Genomic DNA, 27,566 nt, shown 5'->3' on the forward strand with positions numbered 1-27,566 from the left:
ATGGAGGCATTTGCTGCTGCAGTTTGCACTGTGTATGGCATTGGTTATTCTGCCTATTACCTGACTAACCTGACACGTGAGTAGAGGTTTTCCCTGGGTGTAACCCAACCTGGCTTGTGTAGGGCTTCCTGCTCTTTCTTAGTAACTGAGTTGGTTTTGAAACAAAAAGACCATTAGGACGCCACTGCTTTGGTAAAGCTCCTGTCAACACGTTCAGCTCAAAAGAGGGTGTCTGTAGCCAGGGAGGTGCGGGCAGCATTTGCAAGGGAACGTGCAGGGGTTCCCTTCCCTCCACGGGAGAGTCTGTGGCAGCCGAGTCTGTCATTTCCTCAGGGGGCTGGGTCAAGCAGGACAACTTTGAAAAGGCAGCCTGGGAGGTGTTCTCAGAAGGCCTTCAAAGAACTCTGCAGTTGTGCCTGGAATTCAGGGAAAGCTTCTTTGTTTCTAAATTTTGTCATGAAAAGATTTGACTGTCTAACTCGACCCTTTAATGAGTGCTAAAATAGCGATTCTTTTTGCAATGAAGTGCAAACTCCCAAACAGTGAGTGTCTGCTCCTGAACCCCAGAGCTGCTCCTGGGCTGTTTCCCAGTCAAACTATGACATCTCAGGGGGGTTTGGGGGAAGGTTTCCTGGTCAACTGTTTTCAGTAACTTAATGAGAATTAGTGCATGCAACTTATTTTTTAAAAAAAGAACCTGAAGGAGAGGATAAAAAAGGCAGCTTTAGCTGTTGGGCAGAAGAGAAATATTGGGTGTTGAAGAACAATTTGCATTTTCTTGATCAAGTTTGTATTCATTTACTGGCAAAAGAGGCCAAAGCCTAGGCACAACCAAGAATATTGTCCTGCTCTCTTGCTGGCTGTGTGGAAGAACTGTGTCTGCTGGAGGGCTGTTGTGAAAAGAAAACCCTCTCTGTTTGGGTGGACTTGTTCTGCGGGATTAACCAGCACAGGCAGTTTTTTCACAGCATTGGTTCATTTTCCCTTCCCACTGCAGGTCACATGATCCGTGTATTCGTCAGTCCTGACCCTGAGGTGAGTGAGACAGGAACTTTTGATGTTCCTGGTGTTTAAGAACTGTGTAGAAATCTGTGAGCTTGGCCTGTGGCAGTAGAGTAAGGAGGCTGAGCTGGGTGGGCAGAAAGAAAATCCATGTTCATGTCTGCAGCAGCAATAGCAAAGGCATTGCTGTGTAATAGCTGCTTTTGCATTTCAGAGCTGTTGCAGAACTAAAAGCCCAGCTTTGCAGAGAGAACGTTGCTTGCTGAGAGTAGCCAGGGTGCAATATCTAATTCAGAGCAATATGCAGTACTGTTGAATTAGCCCATTTTACTTTAGTTGGAGGCACTTGGAATCCCATTGCTATGCAAGGTTATGATTTCTCCTTAGTAGAGCTGGTTGTAGAGCTGAATAGAGATAAGGTTAGAAATGACAGGTAACTTCCTGTCCCTCACACTCCTGCCTGTCCACAGAGCCCAGAACCAACCTCAGGCTCTCCTCTGGCTCCCTCTGCTCCTGGAGAAAAGGTTGAAGAGGCTGAAGAGGCTGAAGAGGCTGAAGAGGCTGAAGAGGAGAAAAATGTCCAGAACTCTCCAGCTGGCATCAGACGTGAACCTGAACGTCGTGAGCCGGTAAGTGCCAGTTGTGGTTGGGGCTGTCTTTAGAGGAAATCAGAGCTGCAAGTTTCTGAGCGGCCAGCACTTGCTGGTGGTGGCCGAGGATGCTGAGTGCTGGAGTCCTGGCAGGACCTAGCGATTCCCCCCAGCCAGTGAGAGCTGGAACACGGCCTTTGAGCTGTCATGTTCAGGCCCCAGCTTGCTGGGATTCCAAGAGGGGCAAACGTGAATCATGAAGGCTCCCCTGTCGCCAGAGGAGGGAGCGCTCCAAAGACACCGCTCTCAGCCTTGCCAGACACGTGGGGGACACGGTGGCCTGGAGAGCCGTGTCCCACTGCACAGGCTGGCCAAGTAGCTGCTGGCACAAAAGCTGTTGATGTGAGCACACAAGTGCTTTGGGGTGGTTTGTCCACATGAGCTTCTTGGGTGGGCCGAGCTGGGAGTATTTCAGAGACACACTGGGGATGGGGAGGTGCTGCTTGAAGTCAGGGACTTTGGTGCCTTGGTTGCCAGGTTGTTCTCTGGCCTCTTCAGGAAGAGCAGTCAGGAGCAGAGCTGACAGGGGCTCTGAGTGCGCCTGTGTTTTTGCTTTTGATAAGCTGCAAAGAGATGGTTGTGTTGTCCCCGGACCTGTGTGGGGCCACTCTTCTCCCGTGTGGCAAAAGAAGCAAAGTGCGCAGTTGGGAGCCCTTCTTCCGTGGCAGAAGCCAGAGGCTGCCATGTTTCTGCAGATACTTTCTGTTGTGAAGTCTGTTTTTAAAACTGCATTTGCAAACTGCATTGGAGCCTAGAGTGGGGGCAAAGCTGCAGCTCCTTGAGTGCTGTCTCGTAGGGTTAAGAACAGGAAGGAGATCTTGCCGTTCTGGCTGCTGTATTTGAAGTCAATGTGCAACTTTGTGCCTGGGGAGCTGCGTGGGAGAAAAGGAGCCAGGGGTGCTGGTCCACAGTAGCTGAACGTGAGGCAGCGTGTGGCCAGGTGGCCAGGAAGGCCAAGGGCACCCTGGCCTGTGTCAGCAAGAGTGGGGCAGCAGGAGCAGGGCAGTGAGCGTCTCCCTGTGCTGGGCACCGGTGAGGCCGCAGCTGGAGTGCTGTGTCCAGTTGTGGGCCACTGTGAAGAAGCAAGACCTTGAGGGGCTTCAGCGTGTGCAGAGAAGGGCAAGGGAGCTGGGGAAGGGTGTGGAGGCCAAGTGCCATGAGGAGGTGCTGAGGTAGCTTTAGGTTGGAGAAAGGGAGGCTCCTGAGGGACCTTCAGGCAGACTTCCCTAAATGCCTACACGACAGTGCTCACCACAAGTGCCGTTGCATCCCCTGCCAAGCATCCCCTCACTGCACCCAAGGGCTTTAGGCACTGCAGCAGGTGACCCTTTTGTCTTTTGGTCTCTTGGTTTGTTGGTTTGCACGGAGGAGAAGGCCTGTTTATTTTCTCTTTCTCCAGCAAGCAAAGGTGCTTTTGCTGTACCTTTCCTGCTCTTTTCCAGCACTGGCACAGATTCTGATGCAGTTTTAGGTTTCCATGTCTGCAGCAGCAATAGCAAAGGCATCGCTGTGTAATAGCTGCTTTTGCATTTCAGAGCTGTCGCAGAACTAAAAGCCCAGCTTTGCAGAGAGAACGTTGCTTGCTGACAGTAGCCAGGGTGCAATATCTAATTCAGAGCAATATGCAGTACTGTTGAATTAGCCCATTTTACTTTAGTTGGAGGCACTTGGAATCCCATTGCTATGCAAGGTTATGATTTCTCCTTAGTAGAGCTGGTTGTAGAGCTGAATAGAGATAAGGTTAGAAATGACAGGTAACTGCCTGTCCCTCACACTCCTGCCTTTCCACAGGGCCCAGAACCAACCGCCGGCTCTCCTCTGGCTCCCTCTGCTCCTGGAGCAAGGGCCAAATGGGTGAAAAATGTCTGGAAATCACCAGCTGGCATCAGACGTGAACCTGAACGTCGTGAGCCGGTAAGTGCCAGTTGTGGTTGGGGCTGTCTTTAGAGGAAATCAGAGCTGCAAGTTTCTGAGAGGCCAGCACTTGCTGGTGGTGGCCGAGGATGCTGAGTGCTGGAGTCCTGGCAGGACCTAGCGATTCCCCCCAGCCAGTGAGAGCTGGAACACGGCCTTTGAGCTGTCATGTTCAGGCCCCAGCTTGCTGGGATTCCAAGAGGGGCAAACGTGAATCATGAAGGTTCCCCTGTCGCCAGAGGAGGGAGCGCTCCAAAGACACCGCTCTCAGCCTTGCCAGACACGTGGGGGACACGGTGGCCTGGAGAGCCGTGTCCCACTGCACAGGCTGGCCAAGTAGCTGCTGGCACAAAAGCTGTTGATGTGAGCACACAAGTGCTTTGGGGTGGTTTGTCCACATGAGCTTCTTGGGTGGGCCGAGCTGGGAGTATTTCAGAGACACACTGGGGACGGGGAGGTGCTGCTTGAAGTCAGGGACTTTGGTGCCTTGGTTGCCAGGTTGTTCTTTGGCCTCTTCAGGTAGAGCAGTGAGGAGCAGAGCTGACAGGGGCTCTGAGTGCGCCTGTGTTTTTGCTTTTGATAAGCTGCAAAGACATGGTTGTGTTGTCCCCGGACCTGTGTGGAGCCACTCTCCTCCCGTGTGGCAAAAGAAGCAAAGTGCGCAGTTGGGAGCCCTTCTTCCGTGGCAGAAGCCCGAGGCTGCCATGTTTCTGCAGATACTTTCTGTTGTGAAGTCTGTTTTTAAAACTGCATTTGCAAACTGCATTGGAGCCTAGAGTGGGGGCAAAGCTGCAGCTCCTTGAGTGCTGTCTCGTAGGGTTAAGAACAGGAAGGAGATCTTGCCGTTCAGGCTGCTGTATTTGAAGCCAATGTGCAACTTTGTGCCTGGGGAGCTGCGTGGGAGAAAAGGAGCCAGGGGTGCTGGTCCACAGTAGCTGAACGTGAGGCAGCGTGTGGCCAGGTGGCCAGGAAGGCCAAGGGCATCCTGGCCTGTGTCAGCAAGAGTGGGGCAGCAGGAGCAGGGCAGTGAGCGTCCCCCTGTGCTGGGCACCGGTGAGGCCGCAGCTGGAGTGCTGTGTCCAGTTGTGGGCCACTGTGAAGAAGCAAGACCTTGAGGGGCTTCAGCGTGTGCAGAGAAGGGCAAGGGAGCTGGGGAAGGGTGTGGAGGCCAAGTGCCGTGAGGAGGTGCTGAGGCAGCTTTAGGCTGGAGAAAGGGAGGCTCCTGAGGGACCTTCAGGCAGACTTCCCTAAATGCCTACACGACAGTGCTCACCACAAGTGCCGTTGCATCCCCTGCCAAGCATCCCCTCACTGCACCCAAGGGCTTTAGGCACTGCAGCAGGTGACCCTTTTGTCTTTTGGTCTCTTGGTTTGTTTGTTTGCACGGAGGAGAAGGCCTGTTTATTTTCTCTTTCTCCAGCAAGCAAAGGTGCTTTTGCTGTACCTTTCCTGCCCTTTTCCAGCACTAGCACAGATTTTGTCCAGTTTTAGGTTTCCATGTCTGCAGCAGCAATAGCAAAGGCATCGCTGTGTAATAGCTGCTTTTGCATTTCAGAGCTGTCGCAGAACTAAAAGCCCAGCTTTGCAGAGAGAACGTTGCTTGCTGACAGTAGCCAGGGTGCAATATCTAATTCAGAGCAATATGCAGTACTGTTGAATTAGCCCATTTTACTTTAGTTGGAGGCACTTGGAATCCCATTGCTATGCAAGGTTATGATTTCTCCTTAGTAGAGCTGGTTGTAGAGCTGAATAGAGATAAGGTTAGAAATGACAGGTAACTGCCTGTCCCTCACACTCCTGCCTGTCCACAGAGCCCAGAACCAACCTCAAGCTCTCCTCTGGCTCCCTCTGCTCCTGGAGCAAGGGCCAAATGGGTGAAAAATGTCTGGAAATCACCAGCTGGCATCAGACGTGAACCTGAACGTCGTGAGCCGGTAAGTGGCAGTTGTGGTTGGGGCTGTCTTTAGAGGAAATCAGAGCTGCAAGTTTCAGAGCGGCCAGCACTTGCTGGTGGTGGCCGAGGATGCTGAGTGCTGGAGTCCTGGCAGGACCTAGCGATTCCCCCCAGCCAGTGAGAGCTGGAACACGGCCTTTGAGCTGTCATGTTCAGGCCCCAGCTTGCTGGGATTCCAAGAGGGGCAAACGTGAATCATGAAGGCTCCCCTGTCGCCAGAGGAGGGAGCGCTCCAAAGACACCGCTCTCAGCCTTGCCAGACACGTGGGGGACACGGTGGCCTGGAGAGCCGTGTCCCACTGCACAGGCTGGCCAAGTAGCTGCTGGCACAAAAGCTGTTGATGTGAGCACACAAGTGCTTTGGGGTGGTTTGTCCACATGAGCTTCTTGGGTGGGCCGAGCTGGGAGTATTTCAGAGACACACTGGGGACGGGGAGCTGCTGCTTGAAGTCAGGGACTTTGGTGCCTTGGTTGCCAGGTTGTTCTTTGGCCTCTTCAGGCAGAGCAGTCAGGAGCAGAGCTGACAGGGGCTCTGAGTGCGCCTGTGTTTTTGCTTTTGATAAGCTGCAAAGACATGGTTGTGTTGTCCCCGGACCTGTGTGGAGCCACTCTCCTCCCGTGTGGCAAAAGAAGCAAAGTGCGCAGTTGGGAGCCCTTCTTCCGTGGCAGAAGCCCGAGGCTGCCATGTTTCTGCAGATACTTTCTGTTGTGAAGTCTGTTTTTAAAACTGCATTTGCAAACTGCATTGGAGCCTAGAGTGGGGGCAAAGCTGCAGCTCCTTGAGTGCTGTCTCGTAGGGTTAAGAACAGGAAGGAGATCTTGCCGTTCTGGCTGCTGTATTTGAAGCCAATGTGCAACTTTGTGCCTGGGGAGCTGCGTGGGAGAAAAGGAGCCAGGGGTGCTGGTCCACAGTAGCTGAACGTGAGGCAGCGTGTGGCCAGGTGGCCAGGAAGGCCAAGGGCATCCTGGCCTGTGTCAGCAAGAGTGGGGCAGCAGGAGCAGGGCAGTGAGCGTCTCCCTGTGCTGGGCACCGGTGAGGCTGCAGCTGGAGTGCTGTGTCCAGTTGTGGGCCACTGTGAAGAAGCAAGACCTTGAGGGGCTTCAGCGTGTGCAGAGAAGGGCAAGGGAGCTGGGGAAGGGTGTGGAGGCCAAGTGCCGTGAGGAGGTGCTGAGGCAGCTTTAGGCTGGAGAAAGGGAGGCTCCTGAGGGAGCTTCAGGCAGACTTCCCTAAATGCCTACACGACAGTGCTCACCACAAGTGCCGTTGCATCCCCTGCCAAGCATCCCCTCACTGCACCCAAGGGCTTTAGGCACTGCAGCAGGTGACCCTTTTGTCTTTTGGTCTCTTGGTTTGTTGGTTTGCACGGAGGAGAAGGCCTGTTTATTTTCTCTTTCTCCAGCAAGCAAAGGTGCTTTTGCTGTACCTTTCCTGCCCTTTTCCAGCACTAGCACAGATTTTGTCCAGTTTTAGGTTTCCATGTCTGCAGCAGCAATAGCAAAGGCATCGCTGTGTAATAGCTGCTTTTGCATTTCAGAGCTGTCGCAGAACTAAAAGCCCAGCTTTGCAGAGAGAACGTTGCTTGCTGAGAGTAGCCAGGGTGCAATATCTAATTCAGAGCAATATGCAGTACTGTTGAATTAGCCCATTTTACTTTAGTTGGAGGCACTTGGAATCCCATTGCTATGCAATGTTATGATTTCTCCTTAGTAGAGCTGGTTGTAGAGCTGAATAGAGATAAGGTTAGAAATGACAGGTAACTGCCTGTCCCTCACACTCCTGCCTGTCCACAGGGCCCAGAACCAACCGCCGGCTCTCCTCTGGCTCCCTCTGCTCCTGGAGCAAGGGCCAAATGGGTGAAAAATGTCTGGAAATCACCAGCTGGCATCAGACGTGAACCTGAACGTCGTGAGCCGGTAAGTGGCAGTTGTGGTTGGGGCTGTCTTTAGAGGAAATCAGAGCTGCAAGTTTCAGAGCGGCCAGCACTTGCTGGTGGTGGCCGAGGATGCTGAGTGCTGGAGTCCTGGCAGGACCTAGCGATTCCCCCCAGCCAGTGAGAGCTGGAACACGGCCTTTGAGCTGTCATGTTCAGGCCCCAGCTTGCTGGGATTCCAAGAGGGGCAAACGTGAATCATGAAGGCTCCCCTGTCGCCAGAGGAGGGAGCGCTCCAAAGACACCGCTCTCAGCCTTGCCAGACACGTGGGGGACACGGTGGCCTGGAGAGCCGTGTCCCACTGCACAGGCTGGCCAAGTAGCTGCTGGCACAAAAGCTGTTGATGTGAGCACACAAGTGCTTTGGGGTGGTTTGTCCACATGAGCTTCTTGGGTGGGCCGAGCTGGGAGTATTTCAGAGACACACTGGGGACGGGGAGGTGCTGCTTGAAGTCAGGGACTTTGGTGCCTTGGTTGCCAGGTTGTTCTTTGGCCTGTTCAGGCAGAGCAGTGAGGAGCAGAGCTGACAGGGGCTCTGAGTGCGCCTGTGTTTTTGCTTTTGATAAGCTGCAAAGAGATGGTTGTGTTGTGCACGGACCTGTGTGGGGCCACTCTTCTCCCGTGTGGCAAAAGAAGCAAAGTGCGCAGTTGGGAGCCCTTCTTCCGTGGCAGAAGCCCGAGGCTGCCATGTTTCTGCAGATACTTTCTGTTGTGAAGTCTGTTTTTAAAACTGCATTTGCAAACTGCATTGGAGCCTAGAGTGGGGGCAAAGCTGCAGCTCCTTGAGTGCTGTCTCGTAGGGTTAAGAACAGGAAGGAGATCTTGCCATTCAGGCTGCTGTATTTGAAGCCAATGTGCAACTTTGTGCCTGGGGAGTTGCGTGGGAGAAAAGGAGCCAGGGGTGCTGGTCCACAGTAGCTGAACGTGAGGCAGCGTGTGGCCAGGTGGCCAGGAAGGCCAAGGGCATCCTGGCCTGTGTCAGCAAGAGTGGGGCAGCAGGAGCAGGGCAGTGACCGTCTCCCTGTGCTGGGCACTGGTGAGGCCGCAGCTGGAGTGCTGTGTCCAGTTGTGGGCCACTGTGAAGAAGCAAGACCTTGAGGGGCTTCAGCGTGTGCAGAGAAGGGCAAGGGAGCTGGGGAAGTGTGTGGAGGCCAAGTGCCATGAGGAGGTGCTGAGGCAGCTTTAGGCTGGAGAAAGGGAGGCTCCTGAGGGACCTTCAGGCAGACTTCCCTAAATGCCCACATGACAGTGCTCGCCACAAGTGCCGTTGCATCCCCTGCCAAGCATCCCCTCACTGCACCCAAGGGCTTTAGGCACTGCAGCAGGTGACCCTTTTGTCTTTTGTTCTCTTGGTTTGTTGGTTTGCACGGAGGAGAAGGCCTGTTTATTTTCTCTTTCTCCAGCAAGCAAAGGTGCTTTTGCTGTACCTTTCCTGCTCTTTTCCAGCACTGGCACAGATTCTGATGCAGTTTTAGGTTTCCATGTCTGCAGCAGCAATAGCAAAGGCATCGCTGTGTAAGAGCTGCTTTTGCATTTCAGAGCTGTCGCAGAACTAAAAGCCCAGCTTTGCAGAGAGAACATTGCTTGCTGAGAGTAGCCAGGGTGCAATATCTAATTCAGAGCAATATGCAGTACTGTTGAATTAGCCCATTTTACTTTAGTTGGAGGCACTTGGAATCCCATTGCTATGCAAGGTTATGATTTCTCCTTAGTAGAGCTGGTTGTAGAGCTGAATAGAGATAAGGTTAGAAATGACAGGTAACTGCCTGTCCCTCACACTCCTGCCTGTCCACAGAGCCCAGAACCAACCTCAAGCTCTCCTCTGGCTCCCTCTGCTCCTGGAGAATTGGGCAAATGGGAGAAAAATATCCGGAAATCTCCAGCTGGCATCAGACGTGAACCTGAACGTCCTGAGCCGGTAAGTGGCAGTTGTGGTTGGGGCTGTCTTTAGAGGAAATCAGAGCTGCAAGTTTCTGAGCGGCCAGCACTTGCTGGTGGTGGCCGAGGATGCTGAGTGCTGGAGTCCTGGCAGGACCTAGCGATTCCCCCCAGCCAGTGAGAGCTGGAACACGGCCTTTGAGCTGTCATGTTCAGGCCCCAGCTTGCTGGGATTCCAAGAGGGGCAAACGTGAATCATGAAGGCTCCCCTGTCGCCAGAGGAGGGAGCGCTCCAAAGACACCGCTCTCAGCCTTGCCAGACACGTGGGGGACACGGTGGCCTGGAGAGCCGTGTCCCACTGCACAGGCTGGCCAAGTAGCTGCTGGCACAAAAGCTGTTGATGTGAGCACACAAGTGCTTTGGGGTGGTTTGTCCACATGAGCTTCTTGGGTGGGCCGAGCTGGGAGTATTTCAGAGACACACTGGGGACGGGGAGGTGCTGCTTGAAGTCAGGGACTTTGGTGCCTTGGTTGCCAGGTTGTTCTCTGGCCTCTTCAGGCAGAGCAGTCAGGAGCAGAGCTGACAGGGGCTCTGAGTGCGCCTGTGTTTTTGCTTTTGATAAGCTGCAAAGACATGGTTGTGTTGTGCACGGACCTGTGTGGGGCCACTCTTCTCCCGTGTGGCAAAAGAAGCAAAGTGCGCAGTTGGGAGCCCTTCTTCCGTGGCAGAAGCCCGAGTCTGCCATGTTTCTGCAGATACTTTCTGTTGTGAAGTCTGTTTTTAAAACTGCATTTGCAAACTGCATTGGAGCCTAGAGTGGGGGCAAAGCTGCAGCTCCTTGAGTGCTGTCTCGTAGGGTTAAGAACAGGAAGGAGATCTTGCCGTTCAGGCTGCTGTATTTGAAGCCAATGTGCAACTTTGTGCCTGGGGAGCTGCGTGGGAGAAAAGGAGCCAGGGGTGCTGGTCCACAGTAGCTGAACGTGAGGCAGCGTGTGGCCAGGTGGCCAGGAAGGCCAAGGGCATCCTGGCCTGTGTCAGCAAGAGTGGGGCAGCAGGAGCAGGGCAGTGAGCGTCTCCCTGTGCTGGGCACCGGTGAGGCCGCAGCTGGAGTGCTGTGTCCAGTTGTGGGCCCCTGTGAAGAAGCAAGACCTTGAGGGGCTGCAGCGTGTGCAGAGAAGGGCAAGGGAGCTGGGGAAGGGTGTGGAGGCCAAGTGCCATGAGGAGGTGCTGAGGCAGCTTTAGGCTGGAGAAAGGGAGGCTCCTGAGGGAGCTTCAGGCAGACTTCCCTAAATGCCCACATGACAGTGCTCGCCACAAGTGCCGTTGCATCCCTTGCCAAGCATCCCCTCACTGCACCCAAGGGCTTTAGGCACTGCAGCAGGTGACCCTTTTGTCTTTTGGTCTCTTGGTTTGTTGGTTTGCATGGAGGAGAAGGCCTGTTTATTTTCTCTTTCTCCAGCAAGCAAAGGTGCTTTTGCTGTACCTTTCCTGCCCTTTTCCAGCACTGGCACAGATTCTGATGCAGTTTTAGGTTTCCATGTCTGCAGCAGCAATAGCAAAGGCATTGCTGTGTAATAGCTGCTTTTGCATTTCAGAGCTGTTGCAGAACTAAAAGCCCAGCTTTGCAGAGAGAACGTGGCTTGCTGAGAGTAGCCAGGGTGCAATATCTAATTCAGAGCAATATGCAGTACTGTTGAATTAGCCCATTTTACTTTAGTTGGAGGCACTTGGAATCCCATTGCTATGCAAGGTTATGATTTCTCCTTAGTAGAGCTGGTTGTAGAGCTGAATAGAGATAAGGTTAGAAATGACAGGTAACTTCCTGTCCCTCACACTCCTGCCTGTCCACAGAGCCCAGAACCAACCTCAGGCTCTCCTCTGGCTCCCTCTGCTCCTGGGGAAGAGGCTGAAGAGGAGCCAAATGTCCAGAACTCTCCAGCTGTGGTCAGTCCTGAACCTGAACGTCCTGAGCCGGTAAGTGGCAGTTCTGGTTGGGGCTGTCTTTAGAGGAAATCAGAGCTGCAAGTTTCTGAGCGGCCAGCACTTGCTGGTGGTGGCCGAGGATGCTGAGTGCTGGAGTCCTGGCAGGACCTAGCGATTCCCCCCAGCCAGTGAGAGCTGGAACACGGCCTTTGAGCTGTCATGTTTAGGCCCCAGCTTGCTGGGATTCCAAGAGGGGCAAACGTGAATCATGAAGGCTCCCCTGTCGCCAGAGGAGGGAGCGCTCCAAAGACACCGCTCTCAGCCTTGCCAGACACGTGGGGGACACGGTGGCCTGGAGAGCCGTGTCCCACTGCACAGGCTGGCCAAGTAGCTGCTGGCACAAAAGCTGTTGATGTGAGCACACAAGTGCTTTGGGGTGGTTTGTCCACATGAGCTTCTTGGGTGGGCCGAGCTGGGAGTATTTCAGAGACACACTGGGGACGGGGAGGTGCTGCTTGAAGTCAGGGACTTTGGTGCCTTGGTTGCCAGGTTGTTCTTTGGCCTCTTCAGGCAGAGCAGTGAGGAGCAGAGCTGACAGGGGCTCTGAGTGCGCCTGTGTTTTTGCTTTTGATAAGCTGCAAAGAGATGGTTGTGTTGTGCACGGACTTTTGTGGGGCCACTCTTCTCCCGTGTGGCAAAAGAAACAAAGTGCGCAGTTGGGAGCCCTTCTTCCGTGGCAGAAGCCAGAGGCTGCCATGTTTCTGCAGATACTTTCTGTTGTGAAATCTGTTTTTAAAACTGCATTTGCAAACTGCATTGGAGCCTAGAGTGGGGGCAAAGCTGCAGCTCCTTGAGTGCTGTCTCGTAGGGTTAAGAACAGGAAGGAGATCTTGCAGTTCAGGCTGCTGTATTTGAAGCCAATGTGCAACTTTGTGCCTGGGGAGCTGCGTGGGAGAAAAGGAGCCAGGGGTGCTGGTCCACAGTAGCTGAACGTGAGGCAGCGTGTGGCCAGGTGGCCAGGAAGGCCAAGGGCATCCTGGCCTGTGTCAGCAAGAGTGGGGCAGCAGGAGCAGGGCAGTGAGCGTCTCCCTGTGCTGGGCACCGGTGAGGCCGCAGCTGGAGTGCTGTGTCCAGTTGTGGGCCCCTGTGAAGAAGCAAGACCTTGAGGGGCTGCAGCGTGTGCAGAGAAGGGCAAGGGAGCTGGGGAAGGGTGTGGAGGCCAAGTGCCGTGAGGAGGTGCTGAGGTTGCTTTAGGCTGGAGAAAGGGCGGCTCCTGAGGGAGCTTCAGGCAGACTTCCCTAAATGCCCACATGACAGTGCTCGCCACAAGTGCCGTTGCATCCCCTGCCAAGCATCCCCTCACTGCACCCAAGGGCTTTAGGCACTGCAGCAGGTGACCCTTTTGTCTTTTGGTCTCTTGGTTTGTTGGTTTGCACGGAGGAGAAGGCCTGTTTATTTTCTCTTTCTCCAGCAAGCAAAGGTGCTTTTGCTGTACCTTTCCTGCCCTTTTCCAGCACTAGCACAGATTCTGGTGCAGTTTTAGGTTTCCATGTCTGCAGCAGCAATAGCAAAGGCATTGCTGTGTAATAGCTGCTTTTGCATTTCAGAGCTGTTGCAGAACTAAAAGCCCAGCTTTGCAGAGAGAACGTTGCTTGCTGAGAGTAGCCAGGGTGCAATATCTAATTCAGAGCAATATGCAGTACTGTTGAATTAGCCCATTTTACTTTAGTTGGAGGCACTTGGAATCCCATTGCTATGCAAGGTTATGATTTCTCCTTAGTAGAGCTGGTTGTAGAGCTGAATAGAGATAAGGTTAGAAATGACAGGTAACTTCCTGTCCCTCACACTCCTGCCTGTCCACAGAGCCCAGAACCAACCTCAGGCTCTCCTCTGGCTCCCTCTGCTCCTGGGGAAGAGGCTGAAGAGGAGCCAAATGTCCAGAACTCTCCAGCTGTGGTCAGTCCTGAACCTGAACGTCCTGAGCCGGTAAGTGGCAGTTCTGGTTGGGGCTGTCTTTAGAGGAAATCAGAGCTGCAAGTTTCTGAGCGGCCAGCACTTGCTGGTGGTGGCCGAGGATGCTGAGTGCTGGAGTCCTGGCAGGACCTAGCGATTCCCCCCAGCCAGTGAGAGCTGGAACACGGCCTTTGAGCTGTCATGTTTAGGCCCCAGCTTGCTGGGATTCCAAGAGGGGCAAACGTGAATCATGAAGGCTCCCCTGTCGCCAGAGGAGGGAGCGCTCCAAAGACACCGCTCTCAGCCTTGCCAGACACGTGGGGGACACGGTGGCCTGGAGAGCCGTGTCCCACTGCACAGGCTGGCCAAGTAGCTGCTGGCACAAAAGCTGTTGATGTGAGCACACAAGTGCTTTGGGGTGGTTTGTCCACATGAGCTTCTTGGGTGGGCCGAGCTGGGAGTATTTCAGAGACACACTGGGGACGGGGAGGTGCTGCTTGAAGTCAGGGACTTTGGTGCCTTGGTTGCCAGGTTGTTCTTTGGCCTCTTCAGGCAGAGCAGTGAGGAGCAGAGCTGACAGGGGCTCTGAGTGCGCCTGTGTTTTTGCTTTTGATAAGCTGCAAAGAGATGGTTGTGTTGTGCACGGACTTTTGTGGGGCCACTCTTCTCCCGTGTGGCAAAAGAAACAAAGTGCGCAGTTGGGAGCCCTTCTTCCGTGGCAGAAGCCAGAGGCTGCCATGTTTCTGCAGATACTTTCTGTTGTGAAATCTGTTTTTAAAACTGCATTTGCAAACTGCATTGGAGCCTAGAGTGGGGGCAAAGCTGCAGCTCCTTGAGTGCTGTCTCGTAGGGTTAAGAACAGGAAGGAGATCTTGCAGTTCAGGCTGCTGTATTTGAAGCCAATGTGCAACTTTGTGCCTGGGGAGCTGCGTGGGAGAAAAGGAGCCAGGGGTGCTGGTCCACAGTAGCTGAACGTGAGGCAGCGTGTGGCCAGGTGGCCAGGAAGGCCAAGGGCATCCTGGGCTGTGTCAGCAAGAGTGGGGCAGCAGGAGCAGGGCAGTGAGCGTCTCCCTGTGCTGGGCACCGGTGAGGCCGCAGCTGGAGTGCTGTGTCCAGTTGTGGGCCCCTGTGAAGAAGCAAGACCTTGAGGGGCTGCAGCGTGTGCAGAGAAGGGCAAGGGAGCTGGGGAAGGGTGTGGAGGCCAAGTGCCGTGAGGAGGTGCTGAGGTTGCTTTAGGCTGGAGAAAGGGCGGCTCCTGAGGGAGCTTCAGGCAGACTTCCCTAAATGCCCACATGACAGTGCTCGCCACAAGTGCCGTTGCATCCCCTGCCAAGCATCCCCTCACTGCACCCAAGGGCTTTAGGCACTGCAGCAGGTGACCCTTTTGTCTTTTGGTCTCTTGGTTTGTTGGTTTGCACGGAGGAGAAGGCCTGTTTATTTTCTCTTTCTCCAGCAAGCAAAGGTGCTTTTGCTGTACCTTTCCTGCCCTTTTCCAGCACTAGCACAGATTCTGGTGCAGTTTTAGGTTTCCATGTCTGCAGCAGCAATAGCAAAGGCATTGCTGTGTAATAGCTGCTTTTGCATTTCAGAGCTGTTGCAGAACTAAAAGCCCAGCTTTGCAGAGAGAACGTTGCTTGCTGAGAGTAGCCAGGGTGCAATATCTAATTCAGAGCAATATGCAGTACTGTTGAATTAGCCCATTTTACTTTAGTTGGAGGCACTTGGAATCCCATTGCTATGCAAGGTTATGATTTCTCCTTAGTAGAGCTGGTTGTAGAGCTGAATAGAGATAAGGTTAGAAATGACAGGTAACTTCCTGTCCCTCACACTCCTGCCTGTCCACAGAGCCCAGAACCAACCTCAGGCTCTCCTCTGGCTCCCTCTGCTCCTGGGGAAGAGGCTGAAGAGGAGCCAAATGTCCAGAACTCTCCAGCTGTGGTCAGTCCTGAACCTGAACGTCCTGAGCCGGTAAGTGGCAGTTCTGGTTGGGGCTGTCTTTAGAGGAAATCAGAGCTGCAAGTTTCTGAGCGGCCAGCACTTGCTGGTGGTGGCCGAGGATGCTGAGTGCTGGAGTCCTGGCAGGACCTAGCGATTCCCCCCAGCCAGTGAGAGCTGGAACACGGCCTTTGAGCTGTCATGTTTAGGCCCCAGCTTGCTGGGATTCCAAGAGGGGCAAACGTGAATCATGAAGGCTCCCCTGTCGCCAGAGGAGGGAGCGCTCCAAAGACACCGCTCTCAGCCTTGCCAGACACGTGGGGGACACGGTGGCCTGGAGAGCCATGTCCCACTGCACAGGCTGGCCAAGTAGCTGCTGGCACAAAAGCTGTTGATGTGAGCACACAAGGGCTTTGGGGTGGTTTGTCCACATGAGCTTCTTGGGTGGGCCGAGCTGGGAGTATTTCAGAGACACACTGGGGACGGGGAGCTGCTGCTTGAAGTCAGGGACTTTGGTGCCTTGGTTGCCAGGTTGTTCTTTGGCCTCTTCAGGTAGAGCAGTGAGGAGCAGAGCTGACAGGGGCTCTGAGTGCGCCTGTGTTTTTGCTTTTGATAAGCTGCAAAGAGATGGTTGTGTTGTGCACGGACTTTTGTGGGGCCACTCTTCTCCCGTGTGGCAAAAGAAACAAAGTGCACAGTTGGGAGCCCTTCTTCCGTGGCAGAAGCCAGAGGCTGCCATGTTTCTGCAGATACTTTCTGTTGTGAAGTCTGTTTTTAAAACTGCATTTGCAAACTGCATTGGAGCCTAGAGTGGGGGCAAAGCTGCAGCTCCTTGAGTGCTGTCTCGTAGGGTTAAGAACAGGAAGGAGATCTTGCCGTTCAGGCTGCTGTATTTGAAGCCAATGTGCAACTTTGTGCCTGGGGAGCTGCGTGGGAGAAAAGGAGCCAGGGGTGCTGGTCCACAGTAGCTGAACGTGAGGCAGCGTGTGGCCAGGTGGCCAGGAAGGCCAAGGGCATCCTGGCCTGTGTCAGCAAGAGTGGGGCAGCAGGAGCAGGGCAGTGAGCGTCCCCCTGTGCTGGGCACCGGTGAGGCCGCAGCTGGAGTGCTGTGTCCAGTTGTGGGCCCCTGTGAAGAAGCAAGACCTTGAGGGGCTGCAGCGTGTGCAGAGAAGGGCAAGGGAGCTGGGGAAGGGTGTGGAGGCCAAGTGCCATGAGGAGGTGCTGAGGCAGCTTTAGGCTGGAGAAAGGGAGGCTCCTGAGGGAGCTTCAGGCAGACTTCCCTAAATGCCTACATGACAGTGCTCGCCACAAGTGCCGTTGCATCCCCTGCCAAGCATCCCCTCACTGCACCCAAGGGCTTTAGGCACTGCAGCAGGTGACCCTTTTGTCTTTTGGTCTCTTGGTTTGTTGGTTTGCACGGAGGAGAAGGCCTGTTTATTTTCTCTTTCTCCAGCAAGCAAAGGTGCTTTTGCTGTACCTTTCCTGCCCTTTTCCAGCACTAGCACAGATTCTGGTGCAGTTTTAGGTTTCCATGTCTGCAGCAGCAATAGCAAAGGCATTGCTGTGTAATAGCTGCTTTTGCATTTTAGAGCTGTCGCAGAACTAAAAGCCCAGCTTTGCAGAGAGAACGTGGCTTGCTGAGAGTAGCCAGGCTGCAATATCTAATTCAGAGCAATATGCAGTACTGTTGAATTAGCCCATTTTACTTTAGTTGGAGGCACTTGGAATCCCATTGCTATGCAAGGTTATGATTTCTCCTTAGTAGAGCTGGTTGTAGAGCTGAATAGAGATAAGGTTAGAAATGACATGTAACTTCCTGTCCCTCACACTCCTGCCTGTCCACAGAGCCCAGAACCAACCTCAGGCTCTCCTCTGGCTCCCTCTGCTCCTGGGGAAGAGGCTGAAGAGGAGCCAAATGTCCAGAACTCTCCAGCTGGCATCAGTCCTGAACCTGAACGTCGTGAGCCGGTAAGTGGCAGTTCTGGTTGGGGCTGTCTTTAGAGGAAATCAGAGCTGCAAGTTTCTGAGCGGCCAGCACTTGCTGGTGGTGGTCGAGGATGCTGAGTGCTGGAGTCCTGGCAGGACCTAGCGATTCCCCCCAGCCAGTGAGAGCTGGAACACGGCCTTTGAGCTGTCATGTTTAGGCCCCAGCTTGCTGGGATTCCAAGAGGGGCAAACGTGAATCATGAAGGCTCCCCTGTCGCCAGAGGAGGGAGCGCTCCAAAGACACCGCTCTCAGCCTTGCCAGACACGTGGGGGACACGGTGGCCTGGAGAGCCGTGTCCCACTGCACAGGCTGGCCAAGTAGCTGCTGGCACAAAAGCTGTTGATGTGAGCACACAAGTGCTTTGGGGTGGTTTGTCCACATGAGCTTCTTGGGTGGGCCGAGCTGGGAGTATTTCAGAGACACACTGGGGACGGGGAGGTGCTGCTTGAAGTCAGGGACTTTGGTGCCTTGGTTGCCAGGTTGTTCTTTGGCCTGTTCAGGCAGAGCAGTGAGGAGCAGAGCTGACAGGGGCTCTGAGTGCGCCTGTGTTTTTGCTTTTGATAAGCTGCAAAGAGATGGTTGTGTTGTGCACACAAGTGTTGATGTGTGTAGTGAGGGAAAGCATAGGAAAAAAGAGATGATAACAGTGAGATAGATCTATCTATCTATCTATCTATCGATCTATCTATCGATCTATCTATCTATCTAAATGAAACTTCCCTGCTCTGCTCCAAGGCAATTGGAGGTGCAAAGCTCACCTAAAGACATCCTTTCAGGAGAGGAGGAGAGACATGTTCCATCAAGCGATCCCGAGCAGGCAGAGATGTTTCCCCCTCCAGAGATGGTTGTTTTTTCCCCTCAGAGGTGTTTTCCCCCCCCTGTTTATCCTTGAAAGTTTGGTCTGTCCTATGGGTGTGGAGCAATCCCATCCTCTAGGTGGGGTTTGGTGACTCTGGTCAAACATGCATTACAGGACACATGGTTTCCTTCACTGGCATCCTGAAGGGTGTCTAAGTTAATTTGTTAATTGGGCCTTATGAGGGTCTCTGTTACTCCTGGTCAGAATTCTCAGTTGACAAAAGAGGGAGGACAAGAAACACCTTGGTTCCCTTCCATATACTGAGGTGGCCATAGAGGCCCTCTGACCTCCATTGGAGGCTCTTTGTTCGCATCCGCATCTCCTGAATAATCCAGGATTTGTAACAAGAGTGTAGATGTCAGAAAGGCAGGAATGGCAGTGCAGGCCTGAAGAGAACATGAACTCCAGAAGTGTCTCTCACAAGGAGCAAGCTCCCACAGGAAGCCACCTGCAGAGCCAGGGTGGGGCTGTGGGACAGGGCTGGGTGTCAGTCACTTCTGAAAGACAAGCAGGACACGGCAGAAGAGGAGCGAGGTCCTCAGCAGAGCCTTGAGAAATGCCCCACGTTCCCTGTCAGATGCCTAAGAGTCTGTTGGAGCTTCAGTCCCAGATGGAGCCTGACTGTAGTGCCAGTGTCACTTTGGAATCTGTGCCTCCCCATGGGCAGAGAAGGACCCGGGAGAGCAGCAGCACATTGCTTTGGGAATGTGCGAGCCCATCAGTCTCTGAGTCCTGCCCCACAAATATTTTATGGGAAGTTGAAAGCCATCTTCTCTTGCTTTCTGCGCAGCTCCTTCTAGAGAAAGAGCATGAGCAGATTGCTCTATCAGAGATGCCTTGCCAGACTCGGCGAGAGCTGTTCCCAGCCCGAGAGCAGCTGCAGCAGCTCAGGCAGCAGGTGGAAGAGGCACAAGAGAATGGCCAGGTGAGCCTGCCTAGCCAGGTGACAGAGTGAAGGGCAGGAACAGGGACATAAAACGGAGCTCTTGGGACTGAGGAGGCCAGGAGTCCCACAGGCACTGAAAGCACAGAGCCTTGTCATCTGCAGAGACCAGTGCTGGGATGGGAGGGTTCCAATGGAAGCAGAGCTGGGTGGGTAAGCAGAAGGGAGGGGCTGAATGAATGTGATTTTGAGGCTGAAAGAGGAAAAAGCTGAGCCTGATGGCAGCTGCCAGTCACTTGCTCTGCATTTGTGTGTACAGAACATCAAGGCAGAGCCACAAGCAGAGCTGCCCGAAGCCAAGAGTGACATCAAGGCGGCAAAGAGGAGGAACAAAGAAGACATCAGAAGCATCCAAGAGGAGAAGAATCTCCATCAGCACAGGAGCGATCTACAAGAGCAGGTGAGTGTAAGAGCTGAAGCCACTCCACTCATGAGACATCCTCTCTCTTGTTTTTTACAGAAATTCAACAAACAGCTGCAGGCAGAGCTGCAGGAAACTGAGGCTAGGTTGAGAGCAAGGGAGAAGATGATGGAGGAAGAATTAAAAATAATCCAAGAGAAACTGAATCTCCTGCGTCAGGCTCTACAAAAGCAAGTGAGTGAAACAGAGAGAGCCGCTGCAGTCACCAAACTGGTGGTTTCTGCCCTTCTTGCTTTTCCTCTACAGAGCAGCAGGCGGGTGGGGTGATGTCTCTGAGTGCCATCCTGCTGTGGTCTCTATCACAGCCACTCTGAAGGACACGTCCTGGGCTGCTGAATCTCAGCTGCTGCCCTGGACAGTGCGACTAGTCCTTTGGCCTTTTGGCCAGCAGTCATCCAAATGGATTCCTGCTGGCCTGTTCCTGCTCTCCTTGTTTCTTGAGGTGTTTTTGCAGGTCAGCTTGGTGACCCTGATGGATCTTGAAACAAGCTGTCTGTATCCCTTGTGAACCTGTTCTTTCCCTTTCCTCACAGTCGCTGACCCACGGCTGACAGGGATAAGCTGTAGTATCTGACTGCTTTGTTGTGTTTGACTTGAGGTGGAAGTGTTGACATCTCACCTGGCAGCCTGCACAGACTTCCAGCAAGTGATTGGCCACAAAGAGCCCCAAGGCTGGCGTGGGGCACAGGAACTGTCCCAGCCAGACCTGCTGCAGCTTGAGCCCGTCCTGAAGATGGTGGAGGAAAAGAGGACTCCATGGGAGGAGGTAGAACATTAGAACAAGGAGGTGCAAGTGTGTCCATAGCCCTTGGAGGGGGAAAAGAGTGCTTGGGAGGAAGTGGAATAGTCATTGCAGCAGTCATCCTTCAGAACATCCATGAGAATGGAACAGGAATCTGGCCATGAACTCAAGTAAAATCAGCCTTTGGTTTTGACCCATCCGGTTTGAGAAGTGGACATGCAAAAAAATCCATTTTAAGAGCCCTGCATGTGGCTGACAGCATCTTCCTCTGGGCCTGCATTTGAAATGGGATCCCAGGGCAATCTCTGCCAGCCACACTTTCTGACACAACCTCATTTCTTGTCTCAGATCTACACAGGCTCTCGCATGGAACCTGCTCCTGCAGCAGCAGCAGCAGCATTGTCTAAAGGAGCCTTTGCACCCCAGCCTGAGAAGTGGAGCCCGGGCAGTTTGCTCAGCTCCAACAGCGACACAGCTTCTTCCCATCAACAGGAGATGAAGGATGACCTCCTGGAGCTACTGAGTACGTCTTGTGTATTTCTTGTGTGAGGGACAGTGTATTGTGTGCATGTGTCAGCATAGCTGTGCCAAATGTTGCTCCGCAGTTTGGTGTCACAGGGACATTTAGGACTCCTCACAGGAACTGCTGTAGAAAATCAGTCTCTGTGCCAGCAACGTGTGCTGCAGAGCTGCCTGGCTTGTTGCTGTTGCTGTTGTGGTTCTTGTCACTGTTGTTGTTACCCAGATGACCACAAAAGGCTCAGAGCCCCAGAGAGTGGGGCTGCCTTTTGTATCTCCTGGAAGGTGGCATCTCTGCTTTCAAGTGAGCATCTTGCACTTTGTTTCCCTCAGGGGAAATGGTGAGCATGGAAAATCCGGTGATGAAATACACTGAACTGGAAAATATCGGCAGCGGGTGAGTCCAACCACAGTTTCTTCTACAAAACCATGGGCCAGCTGTTCTGCTGGTGGAATATCTATCAAGTGTCAAGTCAGGCAAGCTGCAAACATGTTCAGACACTGGGCTTAGATTGACCCATCTCTCAATGCTGGTCAGAATTTGTAAGTGTGGTCAGAAGGCATTGTCAAAGACATCTCCATGCTGCCACGGTCTTGCCTGCAGCAAGGAACAGGAGCTGGAAGATCTCCTGTCTCTCAAGTGTGGGACAGCTGTGTGTTAATTTCCTTAGCATTTTTGTATGTCTCAAAATCATCCGGCCACACTAATGAAAGGAGAATCTTGCTTGCCTGAAAGAGCAGCCTAGCCCCTGGTAGCTGTCAGATAACAGTTCTCAGGAACAGTTCTTTCCAAGAGGTTGCTGAAGGAAATACTCGGTGGTCAGGATTAGAACCACACAGTTTAGAAATGGAAACTCAAGATGAAAGAATAAGCTCTCTTTTTGAGCTGAGGCACTAAAGCCCAAAGCTTCAGGAACAGGCCCAGTACCCATGCACTGGAGAGGAAAATGCATCATGTGCCCTCTGGCAGAGCCCTCATGCCTCCTGCAGGTTTTAGGCACTTAGAGCAGAGATCTCCTGTCCGGGCTGGCTTTCACGCCAAGATCTAAACAGCTTCTCCTTTCTTTGCTCCGTTTTGTTTCTAGGAGTTTTGGAGAAGTTTGTAGAGCATTCGACAATGCCACAGGAGGAGAGGTAAATGTCAACAGTCCCTGCAGATTCTGCAGCTCTTGAGGGCTTTCCCCTCTGGTGTGAGTTGTGGCTGGAGCTTTGGGTCACCAGGAGAGCTGTGCTGCAAAGGCACAAGAAGCACAGACTGGTGCCAGCCTGCAAAATACATTTGGGACAGTCGTTGTCCTTCTCAGCTGCCAGAAGGAAGGCAAGGAGAGCAGTGGTTCCTTTTGGAGAAGGAAGTGCTCACTCGCTCTCAGTGGCTAAAACAAAGGTGGTGCCTTAGAGCATCTCACTGCTTTCTTGTGGCTACAGCTTCAGAGTCCTGAATTCTTATTTCTGGCTGCCAGCAAATACATCTGAACCTTACTGGTAGTTCCTTAGCAACCTGCAGTGCTGCACTTGGGAACTGCACGTAGGGAGGGATCTGCAAGGCGTCCCTAAGAGCCCTAAGCCCTGCTTATAGCCCAGGATGTATCCATAGAGTAGCAAGGCTTGGATTACTTCTCTGGATCCCAGGCAGAGCAGCAGAGAGTGTGGGCAGAGCTTTGTGGGTGATAGTTGAGACACCATTGTTACCAAGTGGACAAGGCAAAACGTCAGTGGCCATGTGTCCTGTTTCTGGCCCACAAGGGAGTGGAGAAATGGGCTGTTGGAATGTCAGTTCCTAATTACTCCAGTGTCTAATCACAAGGCACTTTGGCACAGCTCAGCTGTGTCATTCCAAAATCACTCGCTCCATGTGTGTTGTGGTCTCGTGCCACCAACTTCTCAAGGTACTGATTGTCATTGTCATTTTAGGTGGCCATAAAGAAAATTAATCTGCAAGGACTGAGGAGGAGGGAACTAACTCTCAATGAACTCATGATCATGAAGATGAATAGGAATCCCAACCTGGTCAACTATTTAGACAGGTGAGTGGTCGTGGTCTTATCCCATGAATGTTTGTTTACCTACTGCAAGCATGAGAGGTCAAAAACCCACTTTGATCTGTGGCAGAAAATAGAGCCGTTAATTACTGATCAATTATTATTTCTCTACTCATCTCCAGTGGATGGGAAGAGAGTGCATTTTGTCTGCATTAGTCTTCCCTGGCACACATCGTTTGACAATTCTTCAAAAGCCTGCACCAGTGCTATCTTACTAAGTCAATACCCTCTAAGTTCACTGCCACCATGTTATCTTGGGGCTTGATTTTTCTCAAGAGTCTTAAATGCTGATGAACCATCCGAGAGAGGATTTCCCTTGGACTGCAGCCCCTCTTTTCCATTGCTGGGCATGCCAGGAAGACTAGGTGCTTTTTTTCCATAAACACCATGTGTGACAGCTTTTTATCTGGGCTGTTAGTAAACTGTGTTTTTCACTTGCTGGCCATCTAAGACATCTCCTTTTTCACAGCTGTGCCTTTCTCCTTGACACAGCACAGACTGCAATCACTGCACAGCCTAGAGGGAACGTCTATTCCTTTGAGTCTGTCCTCGTTTCAAAGGGACCTGGAAACAAGAATCAATCATTGTCTTTTCCAAACAGTGGCGTAGCCATGCACGTTCATCTCCATGGCCTCATTTCCTTCTTTCAGCTACCTTGTGGATGATGAAGTCTGGCTGGTGATGGAGTACATGGATGGAGGCACTCTGAGAGATGTCATCAGCAAGACCTACCTGTCTGAAGATGAGATGGCAGCCGTCAGTCGGGAGGTCAGGGATCCCACCTGTGCTTCCGAGGGCTTGGGCAGGATTGTCTGGGAAACAGGGGCTGAGAACTGGAGGGATTCCATGTGCCAAACTTTGCTTCTGTGTGGCTGCTATGCTATGGGGAAGCAGGGGAACTGCGTGGCAGTGTGCCTGCACTCCCTGTACTCTGTTCTTGTACTCTTATCTCCTGCTGTTGCATTCTCACTCTGTCTCTTGTATTTGTAGTTGCTGTTCTCCACCTTGCCTCTCTGAATGCTTGCCTGGAGCCTGTCTGCACGGCATTCCTTGCCTGTAAAAGCAAAGGTGCTGGTAGCAGAATTGGAAACTAATGGTAAAAGGGACTCATTTCTCAGAGTCCTCAGCTGAAAAGGGTAATAGTGCACCCAAAATGCTGTTTGCTTCTGAAAGGCGACTCATGTGATACTTCCAAGTCTGTGCTGAGGCCAGCAAGAAAACCTTTGCCATGCAGCCTCCCACCCAAAAGTGAGCCGCTTCACAGCAAAGGGAGGGACTCTTTCTTTCTTGGCAAAGCCTTGCTTGTCCTCTGGATGAAGAAAGCACATCCACTGCAGCAGCAGTCATTCTGGCTGCTTTGCAGAGGACAGTCTAGAACAGCAATTCCCGTTGGCTCTCTCAAAAGCTGACGTGCCTTCCCTTAGAAAGGTAGTGTTGGAGCAGCAAGCTCTTCCTCTCAATGGCTCTGTGTTCTGCCATTGCACTCTATTCCCCTGGAAAGGGAATCTTTTAGAGCTGTTTCCTTTCTTGTGGGCTCAAATCACACCACTCATTTTTATCCTCCTGTCTCTGTTTTCTCTCTCAGTGCCTGCAAGGACTGGATTTTCTTCACTCAAACCATGTCATCCATCGAGATGTCAAAAGCTGCAACATCCTTCTCAGAACTGACGGCTCTGTCAAGCTGGGTTGGTATATTCTTGGCCAGGCAGAGCGTTCCGGGCATGTGGGGTTTGGGGCTGCTTTTGAGTGACTGCCAGTTCCCCCAAAGTGGTGCTGCTGGCAGTGCAGGGACCCCTGCAGCGAGCTGAAGGCACAGTTGCAACGTGCACAGAGGTATGGCGAGGAAAAAGCCGTCCAGAGTGGCACTGGTTTGGGTCTGTGTGTGTCCCTTCCAGAGGGAGGGAGCTACAATCTAAAGGTTCCAGGGAATAAAAGCCACTTCTGGGGGCAGGATTAAAAAATTAAAAAAGCAGCCACTTCCGTGTTTCCTTGGCTAAAGTCCTGAGGAAACAGAGCAGGGACGAGATCTCCAGAATCCAGGAGATTCAACAGCGCTTTCTCAGACTTACAGTGGGGAGTTCTTTTGCTTGGTTTCCTAATTGTACAGAACTTTTTTGTTCTCCTCAGGTAATTTTGGCCTCTCTGCTCAGCTCACCCCTGAGCAGAATCTAAGGAGCTCAGTGGTCGGGACGTCTTGGTGGATGGCGCCTGAGGTTGTGCTAGGTCAACCATATGGCCCCAAAGTGGACATATGGTCTCTTGGAATTGTGGGATTCGAAATGGTGGAACGAGAAGTTCCTCACTGGAATGAAAGTCCTACCTTGGTAAGGAGCAAATACTCACTGATCCCTCTGTCTTTTTCACCTATCCTGTGTTCTGTCCTCCATCAGACAAAATCCCATTGCCGTCTGCTGGCACTGCTTCCACCAAGATCCCCTTCTAAAAATGGCCCTGCAGCACATCAGCATCTGCTGTAGTTTTGGTTGCATCAGTGGGGGAACTCAGGCCCTACCACATGCAAACACTCTCCATTCTCAGGCAACACTTTCCTTTGGGTTTTAAGTTGTTCCAGCTCGTCTGTCTGTGTAGATGTCTCTAATAACACAAAACACACATCTCAGAGCTGGTGTTACATTTCCAGAAAAGAAGGAAAGAAACCCAAACCAACAAAGTTTCTAAAACAGTGCTTTTCTAGAGAAGAACTGCACTCCCTGTACGGTTTCTTGTCACTTGCCTAAAACCTGGGCATGAGGGTGTAAAGGCCACATAGTGTCTTCTGCTTCTTGTGCAGTGTTGCTGAAACACTTAGTGACCATATTTCTGTCATAGCCCAAGCCACATTCTCCACGTGACCAAGCTGCAGCCTGGTGACATGGAGAGCCTGCCAAAACCTCCCATTTGTTACCTGGCACTTTCTGGGATGGGCACATCTTTAATGCATTGACTTGAGTATCCAGAGGAGCAGAGGGTTGCCATAGGGATGGCATTTCTCCTTCTGCTGATTTGACCATGAAAAGTTTTTCTTTTGCCACATCAGAGAAGCTGGAACTTGCAGACTGCTGCGAGACAGAGCTGCAGGTGGCTCCTGTGTGCCCAAACAGGCATTTTCATCCCAATACGTTTCTGCATGCATCTTAACGTGTCTGTGTTGAACGCGAGGTTCCAAATGTTTCTTTCCTTACCTGAGCAATAACTCCCTTTTCTATAATAATGCTTGAAAACAGTTAGAGCAAAGTCCCTCTTCCAAACTGCCTGTCAAGCTGGTGTGAATCTTCAGAGAAGCAAAACGTGCTTTTGCTGATGTAGTTGCCCCTAACTAGGTCAGCCAATCAAATCAGCTGCCAAGGCAAGCTCCGCTGGATGCTGGAAAAGCTGTGGCTGCTTTGGCGTTTGGGTTTTTTGTTGGTATAGGAAAGTCATCTCTGCCTCTCTGCCAAGGCAGAAATTGCCACTGCAGAGTTGAGCTTAAACAAGGGGCTCTGGGAGAGCATTTACAGACTTGAAACTGATGCCTGGAGTGGCTACCTAAAAACAGAGACTAGACAAGAATAAGAAAATCAAAATAGGTATTTATTTGAACGGCCTTCAAAGATACAGCCTGGGCAGTCAAAAGGCTACATCCAAGATGGACCCTGGGTCATGAGTTCTTCACAGTTTTGTAAGCTTGGTCCATTTCCATAGCAGGGTTAATTCTCCAATTATGACCCCAGTTAATGATGTAATTAGCCCAAGTTTGTCTCTCTTCAGAGGCTTTGAGTTCACACATTTTGGCCCCTGGGACAATCGCAGTGTCCTTGGAGAGCAAACCTAGAGAGGCTTTGTTATGTCTAACTAGCACGAGAGAACAGTAGCTAACAGGCCACACAAAACTTCCGAGCTACACACTAGGCAGTACAGGACTTGAAAAATAGAAAAGTTAAAACCTAAGGCATCAAAAGAAGCAGGTGGAGTCTTGTGTTTCCTTTTTCTCCAGGCTAAACTCCTGATAGCCACAGGAGTGCCCCTACAGCTGCAGCGGCCCAACCTGTTCTCGGCTTCTCTGCGTCACTTCCTGAGCTGCTGCCTGCAGAAAAACGAGGAGCGGCGCTGGTCTGCCAAGGAGCTCCTGCAGGTAAAATGCAAAGGGGCTGCAGGTCAAACAGTGTCCGAGGATGGGCTCCTCCTCCACTGAAGCCCAAGGCATCAGATGAGCCCCCTTCTTCCTCATCTCCACTCTTGGTGCTTTCCAAATGAAAATGGTGAGGAATCCTGGGCTGGGCTGGCAGGGACCTGTCAAGGCCATCTGATCCATGTGGTGTGCAATGAGCAGGGATATCTTGAAAGAGATCAGGTTGCTCAGAGCCCCTTCCCACCTGACCTGGAATGTTTCCAGGGAAGGGACACTTACCAGCTCTCAGGACAACCTGTGCCACTGTTGCACTATGCTCCTTAGACCTACTCAGAGTAAATCCCCTTTTCATTTAAAAATATTACCCCTGCCTTTGAAGCACTGAGCTTGGAAAGTCATGGTTCATTGTTCTTGGTTGGTTTTTTTCCTTTGGGCAGCATCCATTTGTAACATCAGCCAAGCCTGCATCCAGCCTGGTGCCACTGATCCAGTCAGTGAAGAAGTGGAAGGAGGAGGAGAAAAGATTGGAGTGGCAATCCTTCCATTCAGGACTATTTTCTCCATGACCAGCTTAGATTAGGATTGCAGAGTACAATTGTACAGTATGATTTTAAATAAATAAAGTTTCTGAAACCCCAACTCATCTGTAAGATTCCTTTCTTTCTCACCTTGTGATTTAGCTCAACTTTTCCTTCTCAATTGTCCGTTGTTTCTTAAAGGTGGAAAGTGACACTTATGGCTTCTTTGGTATGGTTTGTCAGTGGGGCAGGCTCTTCTTCATTCATCCTCTCCAGACCACACTGCCTT

At 52.2% G+C, this 27,566-nt stretch overlaps 1 protein-coding gene across 1 annotated transcript; it reads left to right on the plus strand.

The window, feature by feature from the left end:
• LOC138102567 (serine/threonine-protein kinase PAK 3-like) lies at positions 1-27,325 on the plus strand. Its single transcript, XM_069000283.1, has 20 exons — positions 1-76; positions 998-1,035; positions 1,527-1,631; positions 3,444-3,566; positions 5,378-5,500; positions 7,312-7,434; positions 9,247-9,369; positions 11,182-11,304; positions 18,778-18,912; positions 19,190-19,525; positions 19,950-20,117; positions 20,442-20,616; positions 20,946-21,009; positions 21,698-21,746; positions 22,524-22,636; positions 23,302-23,419; positions 24,237-24,336; positions 24,779-24,975; positions 26,625-26,762; positions 27,197-27,325. The coding sequence occupies exons 1-20, from the start codon at positions 1-3 to the stop codon at positions 27,323-27,325; spliced, it is 2,556 nt and encodes an 851-aa protein (XP_068856384.1).
• The last annotated feature ends 241 nt before the right edge of the window (positions 27,326-27,566 follow it).

Source organism: Aphelocoma coerulescens, unplaced genomic scaffold (genome assembly GCF_041296385.1).
Source record: "Aphelocoma coerulescens isolate FSJ_1873_10779 unplaced genomic scaffold, UR_Acoe_1.0 HiC_scaffold_87, whole genome shotgun sequence".
In the NCBI taxonomy this organism is placed as follows: domain Eukaryota; kingdom Metazoa; phylum Chordata; class Aves; order Passeriformes; family Corvidae; genus Aphelocoma; species Aphelocoma coerulescens.